At 49.9% G+C, this 19,018-nt stretch overlaps 1 protein-coding gene and 1 pseudogene across 20 annotated transcripts in view; one reads left to right on the forward strand and one right to left on the reverse strand.

Annotated features, from left to right (window-relative positions):
- Nucleotides 1-2,114, forward strand: part of CACNA1A (calcium voltage-gated channel subunit alpha1 A) — a 279,186-nt gene extending 277,072 nt beyond the window's left edge. For 18 of the 20 annotated variants that reach the window (XM_016162054.2, XM_016162052.2, XM_016162063.2 and 15 more), the window contains one exon: nt 631-2,114. In XM_016162054.2, coding sequence (XP_016017540.1) covers nt 631-1,311 — 681 coding nt within the window. In that variant the 3' untranslated portion in view covers nt 1,312-2,114. The remainder of the gene's footprint in view (nt 1-630) is intronic. The other 2 variants (XM_016162071.2, XM_016162072.2) reach the window with 2 other exon arrangements.
- A 10,094-nt stretch (nt 2,115-12,208) lies between these two features.
- LOC118612641 lies at nt 12,209-12,327 on the reverse strand (annotated as a pseudogene).
- Nucleotides 12,328-19,018: the final 6,691 nt, after the last annotated feature.

A 19,018-nucleotide genomic window follows, 5' to 3' on the forward strand; every position in this document is an offset into this window, starting at 1 on the left:
AAGAAGGGCCAGGGAAGGGGTGGACATGGCCCCTCGCCACTCTGGTCCCCTACTCTGTCCCCCAGCCCCCCGCCCACCTGCCATCCCTCCCTGCCTGCAGCTGCTTCCTCTTTGGTTGTGGATCACGTTTGAGTTCAGGCCAGCCTGGTCCTTACGGCTCATGCCTTGCTGGCTGCCTGCTGCCTTTTGCTTTCCTTTAACCTGGCTTCCGTTTTTTGTTTCGATTATGATTTCTGTTCTCTGGACCCTGTGAGTAATTTTTGAAACTTCTATTTTAACCCCGAAACTTACAAAACTCCATTTCTCATTTCTCTTTTCACTTTGTTCTGTTGGTTTTTGACTTCTCCCGCCCTCCTTGTCTCTCTACCTTCTCCTCCTCCCCCTGCCCCTCCTACCCCATCTCCTCCTCCCCATACCGCCTATCCTCCCCCTCTGTCTCTTTGTGGCTTGTTGCTTTTTTTCGTTTTTTTCCATTCAAATGTCCTGTGTCCCCTTTCTCCTCCCCCACCTGCCCCTCCTATCCTCCTTTGGTTTTCCTTCGCCCCCACTCCCTGTGTCTCCTCCTGTCTCCTTCTGGTTGATTTTGTTGTATCTTTTTTTTTGATTTCCTTTGTTTCAATTTTCGTGTAGGGCAGTAGTTCCGTAAGTGGAAGCCCAGCCCCCTCAACATCTGGTACCAGCACTCCGCGGCGGGGCCGCCGCCAGCTCCCCCAGACCCCCTCCACTCCCCGGCCACATGTGTCCTATTCCCCCGTGATCCGCAAAGCCGGCGGAATGGGGCCCCCGCAGCAACAGCAGCAGCCGGTGGCGCGGCCTGGCCGGGCGGCCCCCAGCGGCCCGCGGAGGTACCCAGGCCCCGCAGCCGAGCCTTTGGCCGGGGAGCGGCCGCCAGGGGGACACGGCAGCAGCCGCTCGCCCGCAATGGAGCGGCGGGGCCCGGCCCGGAGCGAGTCCCCCAGGGCGTGCCGCCACAGTGGGGCGCGGTGGCCGGCGTCCGTTGCGCACGCGTCCGAGGGGCCCCTGGGCTCTCGGCACCATGGTTACTACCGGGGCTCCGACTATGACGAGGCCAATGGCCCGGGCGTCAGCGGGGACGACGGACCCTACGACGTGCTGCCCCCCGCGCGACACGCCTGTTCGCCCAGGACTCCCCGGGCCACGGGCCCGGCCTGCGCGTCGCCTTCCCGACACGGCCGGCGACTCCCCAACGGCTACTACCCCGCCCACGGACTGGCCAGGCCCCGCGGGCCGGGCTCCCGGAAAGGCCTGCACGAAGCCTACAGCGAGACGGACGACGACGACTGGTGCTAAGCCCGGGCGAGGTGGCGCCCGCGCCCGCCCGGCCCCCCCACGCACCCCACGCACACGCCCCACGGGGAGGAGCCGCGCCCCGGCCGCGGGGCCACCTCGCTGCCACCTGCCCAGCACACGGGGGAGGCCCGGGAGAGGACCTGCTGGACGCCCCCGGACTCTGGAGAGAGTCCCTAGGGCCGGGACACTCCAGGGTGTCCCACAAAGACCCTCGGCGTACCCCGCCCAGCCCTGACCCCCCACGACGGGGGTCCTGGGGGACAGACAAACCACACAGCCAAGGGATTCGAATTAACTCAGCCATTTTTGGAGAACCTTGGGCAAAATGGAAATTTAAAAAAAAAAAAAACATTTTTAAAAGAAAAACGGGGAGAAAAAAAAATCGCTTCTATTGATGAGTTTTATCATCTCAATTGAATCTGTCCTTCCTGTGTGGCGGAGAAGCGGAAACCCAGCGTCCCACACAGACCTCCACCAGACACCCTCATACCCCCCACACACGTTTCAGACACACAGGAGTGCTTGCTGGTTATACCAAACCCTACTATTACTGCCTGCAGAAATCGATTTAAAAAATAAACAATTTTAAAAAGGACAAAAAAATTAATGATTGAGAAAAGAAGCATTTTTTTCTGACATTTGGTCCTGCTTGAAACAACAAAAGAAAAAAAAAAAACCACCACCACAGATTTCCTTTGCTTCTTTTTGCCTTTTTCCTACCTTGTTTGAAAACTGTGGGCTTGGGACTGTGAATTATTGCATGACATTCAAAAAGAAAAAAAAAATAAAAAAGTTGACTCAAAGGGCTTATGGACTGGAGTGGTCTTTAACCCTGTTCAAAGTGTTTTCTCTTTTTGTTTTTTGGGGGAGTGGGGGGCATGGAAGGGGGATGCTTTAAAAGTAGCTAAGAATGGGAAAGCTGGATCTCACCAGTCATACCCTCTTTGCAATGTCCAGGTATTGTTCCAGATCCAGGCAGGAACAAGGAGGAAAGCTCCACCCCCACAGAGTTTGGTGGCCAGAGCTCCAAGGATCCTGGCTGTGTTAGCTGGCCCTGGAAAACCAAGATCAGAAATGTTAACCAGGTCCTTGTTGGGTCTTCTGGCTGAGGGCAAGGCAGTGCACCATGCTTCTGACCTCAGGCCCCCATTTCTCCCACAGTCAGCATGCTGCTGCTTTTAACAAGCCACCAGATACCTAAAAGTAACCATCCTGGATCTTAAAGCCTGGACCAAAGTTGTCTTGGATAGTCAGGCCAGTGACACCCAAGGGGCATCCGTGAGCCCCCAAACATTTGCAAAACTATCAGAAACACCCTGCAGGAGGCATCTGGGAAACCCAGCTCAGGGGCCCTGTGCCCAAAGAATTCCCCTCAGTGGGAGGTGAACCCTGCCCAAGTCTCAGGCCTCTGGCACCTCCTCCCCACCCCACCTGGCCCCAAGAAGCTGCTTCAAAGGGGGCCAACCCCAAGCTGTATCACATTGCTCAGACTTTCCTGCGATGCCCCGAAGTAATCCATGGCCTATGGGGAGTCCCAGAGGTCAAAGGTTAGAGCAGCCCATGGGGGACAGAGGACAGTCATAGCCCACTCAAGGTAAAGGCAGCCAATCAGAGGTACAGGTGGGTGGGGGCGGGGTTCTTATGAAAGGAGTGACAACCTGTCCTCCCTCCATCTTCAGTCCCACCCAGTGAACCTGTCCACCTTACTACCACACACCTGCTACACACCCCAACTCCAGCTTCCAGAAGCGAATAGATGAATGTGGTAGAGGACCCCCCACTCCCAGGGCCTCACCTCCCTGCCTGTTCTGTAAATGCTTCTGTGAACATGGTCAATAGCCACAAAACTGTAGTCAAGTAAGGTTCAGAGATGAGGGGGCTGGGTTATTTCAGGTGAGCATACGACCATTTATACCTTGTTCCAGTTGAAGTGGAAGGCCTTGGCCTGAAAGGGCAGCTCCTGGCTCTCCCTAGAAAGACCTTCAGAGAATGCCACATAATCTTCAGACGAGGAGAGGAGAGTGGATCTTGGGGAACATCTGGGTGCTATATTACCAGGAGACAGGGCATCAGAGACCAGGCAGGAGGAAACTAAGCACAGACGTCTACTGTTGTGGGATTCTTGAACGGAGAGACAGGACACCGAGGCTATGAGCAGGAAGCAGTGTTTATTGATGTCGGCACCAGCCCAGAGGATTCTTATCCAAAGGCTGAGCCCTGATTGTAACATAACAGGCAGTTTTATACAGTCTTGTCATTCCTACACAGCTACAGAGAGATAAGGAAGAACATTGATTGGTTGGCAAGCTTTGAGAAAACTGACATCGGCCGCAGAGTCTTTGGAAGCAGGGCAGGGGGCAGTCAGGAATGCACTGGGCCCTGAGGGGCATGGCACCACCACTTATCTTGGAGTACCTCCTAACTCAGCTCTAGCCTCACTGGCTATGTGACCTGAGAAAAGCAACTTAACCATTCTGTGCCTCTGTTTTCCCGTGTGTAAAATGAAAACGATAATAGGCTATTTATGAAGATTAAATGCATTATTCTACATCAGGTGTCAGCAAACTTTTTCTTAAAGGATCAGAGAGTAAGTAGTTTCAGCCTTGGGGTCCAGACAGTCTCAGTCACAACTCTTCAATCCTGCCATTGTACCAGGAAAGCAGCCTAGATAATATGTAAATAACTGAATGTGGCTGTGTTCCAATAAGACTTTATTTATAAATACAGGCAGTGAGCCGGATTGGGCTCTTGTCCTACATTTGCAGTTCCCAAACTTTTTGTTCTCAACACCCCTTTATATTCTTTAAAATATTATTAAGAATCCCAAACTATATCTATTTATTTGGGTTATAACTACCAGTATTTACCATTTAGAAATTAACACTAAAATTTTTTTAAACAATGTATTAGTTTTTAAAGTATAATCAATAATAACCCCACTAACGATAATATTTATAATGAAAAATAACCATATTTTCCAAAACAAAAACTTCCATGAAAAGAGAGGCTTTGTTTTACATTTTTTTTTTTCATCTTATTAATGTCACCTTCACAGAAGATAGCTAGATTCTCACATCCGCTTCTGCATTTGACTTATTGCAATATCCAATATCTCCTGGAAACTGAGAGAATGAAAGTGACGAAGGCGAGGACATCTTAATATTATTATAAATATAGTTTGGCTTATGGACCCCCTGGAAGAATCTGAGCAACCCCCAGGATCCTGGACCCCTTTGAGAATCATTGTTCTCAGAACAGTACTTGGCCCATAGTAACTTATTATTACTATCACCATTATTACCATAGCATCAAAGCAGAATGTTCGAGTGGTCTTGCTCCAGACCCCAAAGCTTGAGCTTAAAAGAAGGCTGAGAAACTTCAAACGGCAGGGCAGGCAGGGCTCCTCCTATAATAATGGCATATCTAGGATGTGTCTAGTCCAATAAGAAACTAGAGAGGGTTTTAACTTTTTAACCAAGCAGCTTGACCATTCACAACCCCCACAGACTTCCAGACCAGCTGCCTCTTAAGGTAAGGCTGATCTCTGGCAAAGGTCCCCTTCCTTTGGTTCTGGGGCTGTTCAGGAGAGGGTGGGCCCATGCAATTCTCTCCAGAGCCAGGGAAGCTGCAGCCATCCGTCTGCTGCCCACTGCCGGAGGTCCCCATATCCCTGGACCCAGAGGCCAAGTCTGTGGCTGAGTGCCAGGAGACTGGATCCCAGGCCTCCACAGTCCACACCTTCATGCTGGAGTGAATGTAAGTTGCCCAGGAGGCACAGGGTGGAGGGGTCAGGGAATGAAGAGGAAGAGTAGCGCTCGGCTTAGGCCCCAGTCTTACATCTCCTAGGTCCCTGGGCTGAGCCACATCATCTGGAAGCCTGAAAAAGGGACAAGGAAACAGGCTCTGAGGGCCAGGGATGCCATGCAGATGCCCCAGGCATCTCTCTTCCTGGGACGTGAAGTTCCAACAGACTCGGGCTCCATTTCAGACATGTCTTCACGGTTGAAGGAATCACTCCCCCTTTCCTGCAATCCGAGCCTCCAGTTGCTACTTCTCTGAGCCTCGATGTCCTCTCTGTGAAACGGGAGCCACTACCATGTCATGGAGGCAAAATTTTTCCTCTACCCTCTTAAGTTCAGTGACTGAGGCCTGGGAATTAAACTAACAAACGACAGATTAACAGGAGAAAAGATACATAATTTTTATTAATATTTATAGGAAAGGAAAGTCACAGAAAAGAAGTGAAATTCAAAGAAGCAATTCAACTCGGGGAGGGACTTATATACCATTTTAATAAAGGAAAGGGTGTTGGAGTTTCAAGGGAGTATAAATTGTGGGGAAATGGCTAGGAAATATATGGGGAAAACTAAAGGAATGTAAGGGTGTTTTTAGTGGGGTTTGTTTGTTAATGCAGACTCATCTCGGTATTGACTCTCCGCCTCCAGGGATAAGAGTCACTCTCCTCTTCCTACTACAGAAGGCGGGGACACCTTCAGGAAGGAAAATTTATCTCACCTTCCTAAAGGGAAATTTATTCCCTGCTTTTAGGTAGCAAAGGTGAAGACAGAGAACTCTTCCTGCGTTTGTTGATTCTTAATTGCCTTCAGCTCAAAATAATCCTTATCCTAAAATGACATATTGGGAAGGAGAGAGTACATCCTGATCTCTGTCATCTGCTATCAAAGGACTCAGGGATCATGGATGGGTGACAGAGATCCGCTTGAGAGAGACACAGATCTACATGCGGGTGCCAACCGGGGGCCCCATCTACGTGGACTGCTGGCCCATCGGGGACTCAGCGCAGCGCTAGGGTGAAGGCCCGATGTTAAGGAAACAAGCCGAAGGGGGACTACAGGGGGGCACAGTCAGCTGCACTCAGGGCATGTGAATAAGCCTCTCCAGTACAGCAAGACTGACATCTTACGGTGACCAGAGATTTAGGTGATAAAACATTTAAGTAAAAAAAGAAAAAGAAAAACAGATAGCTTTTACAAAATTAACGAAATAATAGTACTTTTAGTCTCCCAAGGTTGCCATAACAAATTACCACAAGCTGGGGAGCTTAAAACAACAGAGACTATTCTCTCACAGTTCAAAAGGCAAGAAGTCTGAAATCAGTGAGTTTTCAGAAACACTGAAATCTCTGAGAGAGAATATGCTCCCCCGCCCCCCGCCCACCCCTCCGTGTTCCCGGTGGCAGCCGGCAGGCAGGCCTCGGCATTCCTTAGCTTGTGGCTGCCTCACTCAGTTTGCCTTTGTTCCCTGTGTCTCTGTGGATCCTTTCCTGTCTCTTACAATGAGATCTAGTTGGATCTCATTTCCATCCTTACCTTAATTACATCTGTGAAGACCCTACTTCTAAATAAGGTCCCTGTGGTTTAATAAGAAATATATTTGATCTGAATATATTTGAAGTGCTAGTTCCTGGCACAGAGCTCCTAAAACCCTCAGAATGTCCTCCTGAGCCAGAGGAGTGTCTTTTGTTATTCATAAGGCACCCCTTCCGATCACAGTCTGAGCTTATGCTAATGAGGTGACTTAGGGTGGGAGCCCTTAGGTAGCTTTAGGATGGAGGCTGGTCTCTAGAAAGACCATGTGATTAGGGGGTGGGAACTTTCAAGCTACCACCAACCTCTGGGAGAAAAGGGGGGCTAGAGAGTGGTATGAAAACAAAATGTGAGGAGAGCTTCCTAGTCAGCAAACACATCCAGGTACCATAGTGAGAGGGTGGGTTAACCCAACTTCATGGGGACTGAAGCTCCCCTTCCTCTGACAGTTCGTTTGTATCCTTTACAATAAACCAGTAACATCCAAAGTGCCTTACTGAAGTCTGCGAGCCCTTCAAGCAAGTTATTAAATCCAGGGGGAGTGTCCTCGGAACCATTGGTTTTAAATAAGTCACCCCCAAGATGTGCCTCTGTGGTATGCAGACTATTTTGAGCTAAAGGCAACTTTAGCCACCAGTTTAAGAGAAAGTTCTGTCTTCCACCCGGATTACCTAGAAGAATTTGAATCAGAGGCCTTGCTCATCAGGGATGGTCAGAGATAACTTCTTTGACCTACCGACAAGGCAGGGCAAACTTCCACTCTCTAAAGGTCTACTCTTCTTGTCAGCCTTCAAAGACTTTTTGAAAGCCCCGAGGCACCTTACCTCATCCCTAGCTCAGGATGTCTTGTATATCTTGTTCCCTTTCTATCTCTGAACCTGTTGTGCATGTGATGTCTCTGACCCTCTCATGTATGTAGGGTTCCCATAGGAATGTATGTATGAAATTTGGTTATTTTCTCTTGCTAATCTATCTCATGTCTTATTTGATTATTAGACCAGTCAGAAGAACCTTGGAAGCTAGAGGAAAGTTTGTTTCTCCCCCACAGAACCCTCGATTTATAGCTGCTGGGTCAGAACTACAGGTAGCCTTGGATTTGGGAGTGGTGTCTGAAAGAGGGCTAGAATTGAGCTTTTTAACTTGTGATTTTAACTTGTGACACTGACCCCAAGTAGATCGTGTCAGAACTAATTGAATTGTTTGGACACCAGGGACTTGGTTGGCATGAGGGAAAAAAACAACATGTTTGATGTCAGAATACATTCCAGTCCCATGGAGATGAACTGGGGAAGGGGGCACTAGTCAACCCACGGCAATAATACAGGCAAGAAAGTAGATGTAGAAAAACCGAGACGAATGACCAAAGTGTGGGACACAGTCAGACAAGGAAGCATTTCACCCTGGCTCTGTCACCCACTCTGCATCCTACAGAGGCTGACTTCCCCCTGAACCTGTGTCTCCTGTACACAACTACCATGACAAAGAGACACCCATTCACTTGCCAATGCTCCCCGATGCTATAGATTAAAGTGTGCGCCCCCCAAATTTCTGCGTTGAAATCCTAACACCCACGTTGATGGTGTTAGGAGGCGGGGCCTTTGGGAGGTGACTTGGTCATGAGAGTGAAGTCCTCATCAATGAGATTAGCTGTTAAACAAAAAATTGTAACTTCCATGGCTGGAAGTCTTTTTAAAAGAAAGAGTTTATTAGGCCATTGCTAGTAAAAAATGAAGACTGGTCTTGGGGCATGGAGTCTAAACCACCAGCAGCGTGGCTAGGTAGGAAAGACAACATGTCTGTCATCCCTGAGTTTTGCAAGTGTCTTTAACATCAAGTTGAGGGAAGAAACTCACAGACACAGACCACAGTTTAGTGGTCACCAGAGGGAAAGTGGGGAGGGGAGGGAGGTAGATAAAGGTAAAGGGGGTCAAATACATGGTGATGGAATATTTGACTTTTGGGGGTGAACACACAATGCAATCAATATACATACAACGTACTATTGAACTGTACACTTGAAACCTATATAATTTTATTAACGTGTCACCCCCAGTAAATTAATTTTTTTAAAAAGTTGGGGGAAGAAAGATATAAGCTGTTCTGAAAAGTGTAACATTAGCTAAAGACAAAGAGAAGGGGGGAAGCCAACACAGGGCCGACGCTGGGGTGGCCACAGCAGAGTCCTTAGCCGAGTTGTCAAGCTCGTGTGTAAACCAGAAGCAGAGGATCCTGGAGTTCCACGGTGCCTGGCTATTCTCTCTTTTTAGATCATCTCAGAAAAAAAAAAAAAAAAAAAAACACCTGGAAGTGAATTTAATAATTCTAACGTACACTAAGGAGTGTGAGCAATCTTAGTCTTTTGTTGGTTTTCTACTACAGTCGTGAACTGATCAACCCCTTTTTATCTCTTCCTTCCACCCTCTGGCCTGCTGTAATTCAATTTAGGATATTGCAGAATTTTTTCCTTGTCAGTGTTCTTATGAAAGGGACTCCAGAGAGCTTCCCTTGTCCCGTACTCCATGTGAGGACACAGCAAAAAGACACCATCTATGAATCAGGACAAGAGCCAGAAACTGAATCTGCAGTCACCTTGATCTTGAACTTACAGCCTCCAGGACAGCAAGAAATAAATGTCTGTTGTATATAAGCCACACACAAAGATATTCTGTTATAGCAGCCTGAACACCTGCTGAAGGCCAAGTGTAAACACTGCAGAGGATAAGTAGACAAGGGCTGCTGGCCAGAGTAGAGTCTGCGGAGGGGATGGACATGGAATCCTGTCATTCCACCCCTGCCCTGGATCTGCCATGAAAGCCCCATCCACTAAACACGACACCCACACTCCATGTGGCCTGTTCCCCTCTGCAGACAGCGGTCACCTCTGGAGAGGGCCAGGAAGGTGCTCGATAGAGGTTTATAGACTTTAGTATCATACCGAGTTAATTTTCCAAAACACACAATCGCTTTTGTAATTTGGAAACAGTTTTTAAAAGTGCCCAGACACCTCTGAAAAGTGGTTCCTGAACCCCAGATCATCCTTGCCAATCAAAGATGACATTATAATCAATGAATCGAACAACCAAATTTGACTTGGAGCTCCCCAAAACTGAGGCCCAGGACTTGTTCAATGTTGTGTCCCTAACTCCTGGCCCCCAGGAGGGCCAGGGGTAGAGGGGGAGGTTGACTGAGCTGTGGTTGTACTAGCATAAGGGTCAAGGCGCATAGACAGGCAGCGCCACCTAGAGGCCAGAGGGCAAATGGCCAAGGGAGTGAGCCCTGTAAATGGTTAGGGAACCTGGGGGGCGGGGGGGGGGGGGGCCGGCAGGGGCGGGAGCGGGGAGGTGGGAGACTGGGGCAGGCGGGCGGGGGGCATGGGGAGCCAGAAGAGGTAGGTGGGATGTGAAAGTAATGCAGGGAGGAGGCAAGAGAATTAAATGTTAAATCAAGCTATATTCAGAGACCGCAATATGCTGATCAGCCAGACCATGAGGAAACCAGCAGAACAAAGGAAGATATCTGCTGGGATTGCTAATAACCCATTTCCCCACACCATGAAGGGAAAACAGGAAGACAGAACAACAGAGTCCTTAAGTGATGCCCTACACAAAACAAAATAATTCATTCCCTATGACTAAAACCATGGGGAACCTATGGATCAAAGGCTGGGAACTGCCAGCAGGCCTTTCACACTACATATTCTTACCCTTTCTCACTACATACTCCTATCCTTTCACACTGTATATCCATACCATCAAAGAAAAATGGGTAAACAAAGTCTTTAAATTGTAATTCATAGAATATGATAAACAAACTGAATTCCCCGAACACGGGGTCCTTCTCAGTGTCCTTTCTCAGTCCCTCATCCATCTCTCTCTCTCTCTCTCTCTCTCTCTCTCTCTCTCTCTCTCTCTCTCTCTCTCTCTCTCTCTCTCTCTCGTCTCTGTCCCTCTCAGGCTCTCTCAGGCTCTCTCACACTCTGCCTCTGAGAGGAGACCATGCTCCATCTATGCAGCATCACCCCTTCTCTAATAAATGTTCTTTTTGACTCTAACTCTGCCGTGCATTTGCATTCTCTCTTGCACTTAGCCAAGAGCCCTATCCTTCTCGGTGCAGGGTCTGAGTTCCCTCCACACTTGGAGAATTTGCCCTGTCCTGCATCAAGAGCACCCCGACTCGCTGCTCCAGGACAGAAGCAGAATCAGCTGGGACATCACGGTATAAATGTCCAGCCATTCTATTGAAAGAACTTTCTAACGACTACTCAGGACAGAGTGGATGGCTCAGGAGGATGGAGCTACCTGCTGGAGGCCCTGTGAGCCTCTAAACTTCTGCCTCCACCTTTTCTCAGGAATTCCCAGCAAGACAGCAAACCTGTTCTCCGGGAGCACTGTTAGAGGAGGGGCTGCTAGGAGAAGCAGAAGATGAGAGACACAGTTTTAGATAAAAAAAACTAAGGGTCAGAAAGTTTCCATCATTTGCCCAAGATCTTATCCCAGGTCATATAGGGAGGGGTAAAGGGTAGACCCTGATCCACACCCCCTTGGTTTCCCCTTAGTCAACCAGGTTGCCTCTGGGGGGGGTGAGGACCTGTCCCCTCTTGGTTGGAACCGAGTCACCTCCTGCCCTCTCCATCCTCCCCCCCCCCCATTACTGTGCCTACTTTTCTAGTTCCACTGTCATCTCATGGTAAACCCACTCCCACGTGCCTCCTCCCTGACTGCTAGGACTGCTAGGAGTGCCAACCACTAAACCACTAAGCAGGAATAACAATCTCCAGGCCTTTGAACTTCAGGTGGTCAAAAGTTCAAAGAGAGTCAAGGTATTGCGCCAATCTGTCCCTCTTGCTGGCCAGAGAGAGTGAGGTCATGCTGCTTCATGACTGGAAGAATAAATCAAAAGTCCCCTGGTGGACTAACTGGGAGTCCTGAGGGTTTTCATCTGCTGGGCAGGACTCCAGTGTGACCTGATTCCCCTAGAGGCACAGAGGTCTAGACCAGGGGTCTTCAACCCCCAGGCCACAGACCAATACCAGTCCATGGCCTGTTAGGAAACTGGGTCGCACGGCAGGAGGTGAGCGGCTAGTGAGCAAGCTAAGTTTCTTCTGTATTTGCTGCTGCTCCCAGGGCTAGCATCACCGCCTCAGCTCCGTCTCAGATCACCAGGCATTAAATTCTCATAGGAGCACTGGTCCCTGGTGCCAAAAAGGTTGGGGACTGCTGGTATAGGCCAGCAATTAAAGTGAGTCATGTTTAAATATCCTGGTCACCACGATGAAGAATAAAAAGGAACAGGTGAAATTTTTAAAGTTTTTTTTTTAAATAGAAATGAAATTCAAGATTCATCCACGTTGCAGTGTGTGTCAGGACTTTTTTTTAATGACTGAATAAATACTACTCCATTGTGTGGGTGGACCACATTTTGTTTATTTATTCATCTGTTGATGGACATTAGGGCTTTTCTACCTTTGGGCTATTTTTTTTTTTTTTTTTTTTGGCGAGGCAACCCTTAGTTGACCTCACAGATTGTAAGGACCTTGTCAGCTTACGATGCCTTATTTTTTTAATTTTTTACGCCTACAGCATCTGGTCTTCCTAGGTGGTCTCCCATCCAAGTACTAACCAGGCCCAACCCTGCTTAGCTTCCAAGATGGGATGGGATCTGGCTTGTTCAGGGTGGCATGGCCTTAGACATGGTGATTTTGAATAGTGCTGCTATGTATATGTGTGCTCACATTTTTGTCTCAACACCTGTTTTCAGTTCTTTTGAGGCACAGATCTAGGGGTGGAGTTGCCAGGTTCTATGATAACTCTGGCTGTTTGAGGATGATAAAACTATAATAATTTATTTAACATAATATAGCCAAAATATAACCATTTCAACATGTAGCCAGTATGAACATTATTGCAATCCTTTACATTCTTTTTTCTTACTAAAGTCTTTGAAACCCAGTGTGTAGTTTTTACTCAGAGCACATCTCAATTTGGACGAGCCACATTTCAGGCACTCAACATCTACCTGTGGCTCATGGTGACCATCCTGGACAGTGCAGGTACAGCTGCACACCTCTCACTCGGGGACCATTCTCAAGCTCTGTTGTACCTAGGGGTCACCCTCACCACATCCCACTGGTGTTCAGGTACAGGACCCAACTCGTCTGTGGACCTCGGTGCTATGCTAAGTAGGTGACACCTGCATGATAGGGTCCCCGAATCCCTGCTCTGCCACCTACGAACACATATATCCTGCTATAGACTGAATATTTGTGTCCCCTGCAAATTCATATGTCGAAAGCCAACCCCCAATGGTATTTGGAAATGAGGCCTTTGGGAGGCTGGTCATGAGGGTGGAGTCCTCGTGAATGGAATTAGAGCCCTTACAAAAGGGACCCCAGAGAGCTCCCTCATCCCTTCTGCCATGTGAGGACACAGAGAGAATAGAGTCCTTACCAGACACCGAACCTGTCAAAGCCTTGATCTTGGACTTCCAGCCTCCAGAACTGGGAGAAATAAATGTTTGTTTTATAAGCCACCCAGTCTGTAATATTCTCTCTTTATACTTGGCCTGAACAGACTAAGACTTGTTCCAACCAAGGACTTCAGGCTTCTAATCAATAAACTAGGAGTAAGATAGGGAGGATGTGTGTGCAGGTCCCTGGAGGCTGCCTGGCACTGTGTGTGAGCACACAGCACCAACCGCAGTAGCAAGAGAACATGACTACGTGCCTCCAGGAGGAGGTGGGTGCCTCCAGGAGGAGGTGGGTGCCTCCAGGAGGAGGTGGGTCCTGCAAGAGTTACCTGGCTGCAGAGGCCGCTGCACATGCCTGGAAAGCCATTGCTGGCTTTCAGCTGCCTATGGAGCAACCCCGAGTCAGGGATGGAGAAGGGTGGCCCGGGCAGGGAGACCCTAGGTCAACAGGAACCCAGCTGAAGCTTCTGCAGGATTGCTTCTTGTGCAAGTATTCCCAGCTTCTTGGGGCCACACCAGGCCTCCCCCTGACTCATTTATCCTGGTGAGGACCCCACAGTGGAGGCGGAGAAAGCAGCCTATAAATATAGCTCAGCACCATCTGATGCTGCTGCTGGGCTGTTGGAAAGAAGCCAGCGGCCGCCCCTGACCTGGCCAGCTTCCCTCCACACTGGGTTTTCTCCCTCTCTCCCTCCTTCTCTCCCTCTCTCCCTCTCTCCCTCTCTCCCTCTCTTCCTCTCTCCTTCTCTCCCTCCCTCTCTCCTTCTCTCTCTCTCTCTCTCTCTCTCTCTCTCTCTCTCTCACTTACACACACACCCTCTCTGCTTTCCCCCACTTCCCTTGAAGTCTTAAACAGCCCTCAACGCCTGGGCCAGGCTCAGATGTTTAGACTTTCCATAAATGTGAGATATAAAAAGAACTGTGGGGCGGGCGCAGGGGTAGGGAATGGCCACTGGCTTGCTAAGAGTTGCCACCCGCACACTGCCCCTAGCACTGCAAACACATCCTCTCTGAGAGGAGCGGGCATGTGCTTGCACGCAGACGCTGTGACAAGCCGGCATTTAGAATCAAGCATAAGGCAGCTAGCCAGTTGGGGGAAAGCCAAGTCTGACTTTACAAAGGCCTCTCTCCTTGGCTGGAGCTGGGCCTTGGAAATTGCAAACTGTGCAAATGCCCCAGCTGAGACAGGTCAAGCCTGCCCCAGGAAGGTACCTCCCTCATGGAGGATAGCAAGGGTTCTAGCCCCAAATTAGCCTTCCCTGGGTCTGACCACATGTGCAGGATGACCATGGATGTAATAGTATCATCCACCTGTCTATAGTTGTACCTCCACCTGACCCCACTTCCACGCCCTGCTCCCACATCCATGTAACTGCAGCTCCCACCCAGCCAGCCCCCAAGCTGTCTGCTCAGGAGCTCACCTCCTACCTCAACGCACCCACTCCCCAGCACCGGTACTTTCTACCATTCCTTCAAATATCCATTGAGCACCAGCAGAGTCCCAGGCCCAGGTCCAGGAGCTAGGGATTTATTGTGATGGGCACTACCTATACCCTCATGGGTTCACAGTCAGATAGAGGAGGCTGAGAGCACATCAATAAAACCACATCAACAAACCAAAAAGAAAAAGCACAGAAGTGATGAATGACAATTGGGATGTGTGCTGTGCAAGAGCATGGAAATGCCCACCTTCTTGGGAAGAGGAAGGGAAGGCCTGAAGAATGAGGGGTTAGGTAGAAGAAAGGAGTTTGCTTCTTGCCTTCATGAAGGTTTCACGTCCGACCTAGCCCAGGCTAAGCTGTGCAAAAGAGGGCTGCATGAATGAAAAAATGCGTGCATGAATACGGCAACCGCATGCTGGCTTTGCAGCCAGCCAGGCCCCCTCAGGAAAGCCACTTAACCTCTCTGGGCCTCAGGTTTTCAGCTGTAAACATCCTTGTTGTGAAAACTATAAATGTATTTGGTACTGTGCAGGGTATGCCTTTACTCCTAGAGCCCCCCTCGTTCTTCCCACTCTGTCTCCAGTTCCCTGGGCCCCCCTGGGAAACTGGGGAGCTCTGTTTTTATGAGGGAGAAGGTAGGAGCCTCCCCACATGGCTCAGGTCCTGGGCCTTACTCCTTATGCCCACCAAGCCAGCGCTGGGGCCTGCTCCTTTGATCCACACACACACACTCTTGTCCTGCCCTAAATATATTGCAACCTCAGAGAGGTTCCACACCCTACACTCATTTCCACCTTCCTGCCCTAGTGGAGTGCCAAGAAAAATGATCCCACTAGAGTTGGCATGCAAGAAGAGGAGGAGAAGGAGGGATGGAGAAGTGTGATGGGTCTGAGATGTGCCTCAAGGGTCCTGGTCCTGATGGGAATACTGGAAAGCTGAAGATGAGGAGGAATCACCCCCACCCTGCACCCTGCTTCTCTCCTCAGCTCCATGGCTCTGAGTCACCATTTCGGCAGCTGCTGGCTCAGAGCCAGGGCTGAATAGGACTTGGGCAGGAGGTGGGTGGGGAGACCTACTTTAGCCTCAGATTCCTCCTTCCAGGCCACAGATGGCCTTGGGTCTCAGGGACCACGCCCTGGCCCACACCCAGTTAATCCCAGAATCCCCACACCCTCTGGCTCCCAGGGACACTGCTGCTGCCCCTGTCCACCCCTGGGAACCAGGAAGGAAGAAAAGGGCTGCCTGTCTCCACCCACTGGGGCTCCGCTGACGCCACTGCCCAGTAAGCCCACCCACCAGGGCCTGAGGGGCCTCCCTCCATTCAAGCAGAGGGGATTTAACCCAGGTGGTGGACCTGCTGGCCCCACTGACCCCTCCCCAAGATTTCAGAACCTGCTATTCTCCTCCACCACCAGGACTGAAGCCAAATTTGGGGAAACACACACACACACAGTATTACTTTGCAGTTGGCCGAACGTAGAGGCAGGACAGTGGAAGGCAGGTGATGAGCTTGTCTGCCCACCCCATCCTACCATGCAGCCACATCTGGAGATATTTTGGTTTGCCATGATTATAGGAGGAGGCCCATCCAGTAGACAGGGGCCAGGGGTGTTGCTCAATGTCCTCTGATGCATAGGACAGCCCCACCACAGAAAGTGATCCAGATCCCAATGTTGATGATGAGAAACCCTAGCATAGGTCTGAGTTCAAATCCAGGCTCTGGAACTTTTTAGCTGCAAAGAATCAATATAGCAACAGGCAAGCTATAGCCTCACTGTACCTCAGTTTCCTCAGTGTGAAATGAGGATAATAATGCCACAATAAATCTTTGTTGCAAGGACTCCATGAGTTCCTATGAGTGAAGTGCTTAAACCAGTAAGCAATAGATGTATGATTATTGTCATTATTAAGTCCTCAGGCTCCAAGCCCCACACACCCAAGTTTAAATCCAACACTTGTCAGTTAAACTTGGACAAGTGCTATGGCTACCTCTCTCTGAGGTAATATATAGCCTGAGTGTGTGCTGAATGTATGCTTGCTGGCTTAGAGGTGACGGAGCCTGGAAGAGGCATTGGGGGCATAAGAAGACCTTCTGGTTTCTAGTGACCACGGACATCATGGCAATGGGACAGAATGCACTCAAAATGTGATAGGAGTTAGAGGAGAAAGTTTGGGGAAGATTTGGGCTGACCTGGAGCAGGAGGCCTGGCTAATCTCGGGGGTGATCAGTAGAAGGATGGCAGAAGCGTCTAGCTGAGGATCTTTCCCCAGGCTAGCTGCAAGGAGGGGAAGTCACCAAGCTCCAAGAGCAGGAGGTAGGCACATCACGGAGATCCAGGACAATCAGAGTGAACTTCAACCCTTCGAAGGGTAAGGCAGAGAGTTTCCCAAGAACTGCATGCATGTGTGCATGTGCGTGCGCATGTGTGTGTGGCTGTGGCTGTGTGTAACCTGATGGGCCTAGACTCAGCTCAGGATATTGAGGTCAAGCCCGCCTGCCTATCTATTAGGATCAAACACTCCTGTCCACATGTGGGACATGTGGTCCTAGAGGTGGACCCTGGCTCCAGTCTTCAGGAACAGGGCCGGCTGTAGTCACAGTGTAACCACTGTGAGGTCGAATGACATTTTTGCATCCCACTCCCACAGATGTCCAGAGTCATGAGAAAGAGGGAAAAGCCTGGGAAGTAAAGAAGGAGGCAAGGAGGGAAGAGGGTGCCAAGGCTGCACTGGGAGACAGAAAAGTGCCACTGACTGCAAAGTCCCCAAGGGTCCTCCCTTGCATACTCCTTCTTCCCTGGCCTCATCTCCAGCAAGGAGAGGGAAGAACCCTCCAACACTCCAGTTTGAAAGGAAGGCTTTGGCAGTCCCAGGTTCCCTTCTCAGAGCCTGGTTTCACACTCGCCTCTCTTTAAAGGGTCTGCCTTGTCTCAAACAACATGACAGCACTTTGAAAATTCCAGTATCTGTTTATAAGGCAGCATCCACGGGGATTTGGAGTGTAGCTGGGGAATACATGGAACACAGTGCTGCGAACTTGAGCCTGAGGGGACAAGGTCCCAGGAGCCCCATCCCTACCCCATGCTGAGTCTGATTGCTGCAGCCGCCAGGGATCTGGCAGTGAGTAATTGCAGGCTTGCTTTGGCTTTTCTTGTGGCAAGAAGCCAGGATAAGGTTCATCTCAGAAGGGTGGGCCAAAGCAGGGGAGGGAAGGGAAGGAGGGGGCTTCATGTGGAGGCTGGTTGGTTGTGGGTTGGCCTGGAGCCCAGTGCAGCCTGAGCCCCAGCAGCTGAGTTGAGACCGGGGCCCCTCTGGCCTTACTACGCCTCTGACTGGGCCAGTAGCCTCTGAAGGGCCCTCCCCGCCCTTGGGTCTAAAGGGCGAAGCACTGAACCACTTCCTGTTCCAGACACCAGCCAGGGGGCCCCGCGGCAGCCTTTCCAGTCTAGTAGTTTGATTTTGCTCAGTAAATAATGATCACACACACACCCCACAAAATTTTGTCTTTATCAAGCTCCTGGGCAAAGCATGCACAAATTAGCCCCTTGGGATATTTTCATCTGTGGAAGGGAGAGAAAAGATGGCAGAGTCACCTAGTAAGTGGATCTGAAAAAGCTGAAGTGGGGAACCTGGCCGGTGAACCTCATGGGTGCTCAGCTGTAGATTCGAGGAACAAGAGAGAAAAGGCTGCCCATTGGTGGCAGAGACCTGGGCTCTCTCATTTGTGAAGCAGAGACCAGTTACTGGGTTTATATAAGCAAAAGTCCACTGGTCTGGACAAAGGTCCTTCCCAACCCACCTCTTGCACCCAAATCCAGGAGAGCAAGAAAAATAATAGACTTTGCTTTATGAGATATGCGTTTGTTCCATGCTTCAATTCCTTCACCTGTAAAAGGGGGCTAAGTGAAAGCACCTGATTTAATTCTGACCCAGGCTTTCAGGGAGAGTTAGGTGAATACCCTAAACAGCCATATACGGCACCTGGCTGTCAGTATCAATACCTGTTGCCTCTTCTTAAAACAGGGTGTGTCATCTAATCTATCACTAACTGGATGCTGAGTCTCCAGGGGCCCTTGAAGGCTTCTAAGAGTGCTTCTCAGGCTGACTCTGTCAACAGAGCATATTTTGCATGCAGCCTCAATTAACATAGCTGCTAATTCCCTATCATGTCTTCCCAGGGCTCCAAAGAGAAGCAAAGGGTTACCAAGACTCCTCTTCCCTCTCTCCAGCCCCTTAAGACTGCCCTGTGCTCCTGTCAGGAGCTTGAGAGAACTTCCCAAATTGAGGGAACCTGAAGCCCAGACCAGCCATGGAACTCAGGGGGGGAACCCATGGAACCCGTGGCTAACTGGGCAGGGCAGCTAGGACAGTGATGGCAGACATAGCTGTGCCTTGCAGTCATTTGGGACACTTGGGTACCCTGGCTGGGCCCGGCCTAGCCAGCCCCAGAGACCCTAGGATTTCTCAAAGTTC

The sequence above is a fragment of the Rousettus aegyptiacus genome, unplaced genomic scaffold, assembly GCF_014176215.1.
Source record: "Rousettus aegyptiacus isolate mRouAeg1 unplaced genomic scaffold, mRouAeg1.p scaffold_m13_p_16, whole genome shotgun sequence".
Lineage (NCBI taxonomy): Eukaryota > Metazoa > Chordata > Mammalia > Chiroptera > Pteropodidae > Rousettus > Rousettus aegyptiacus.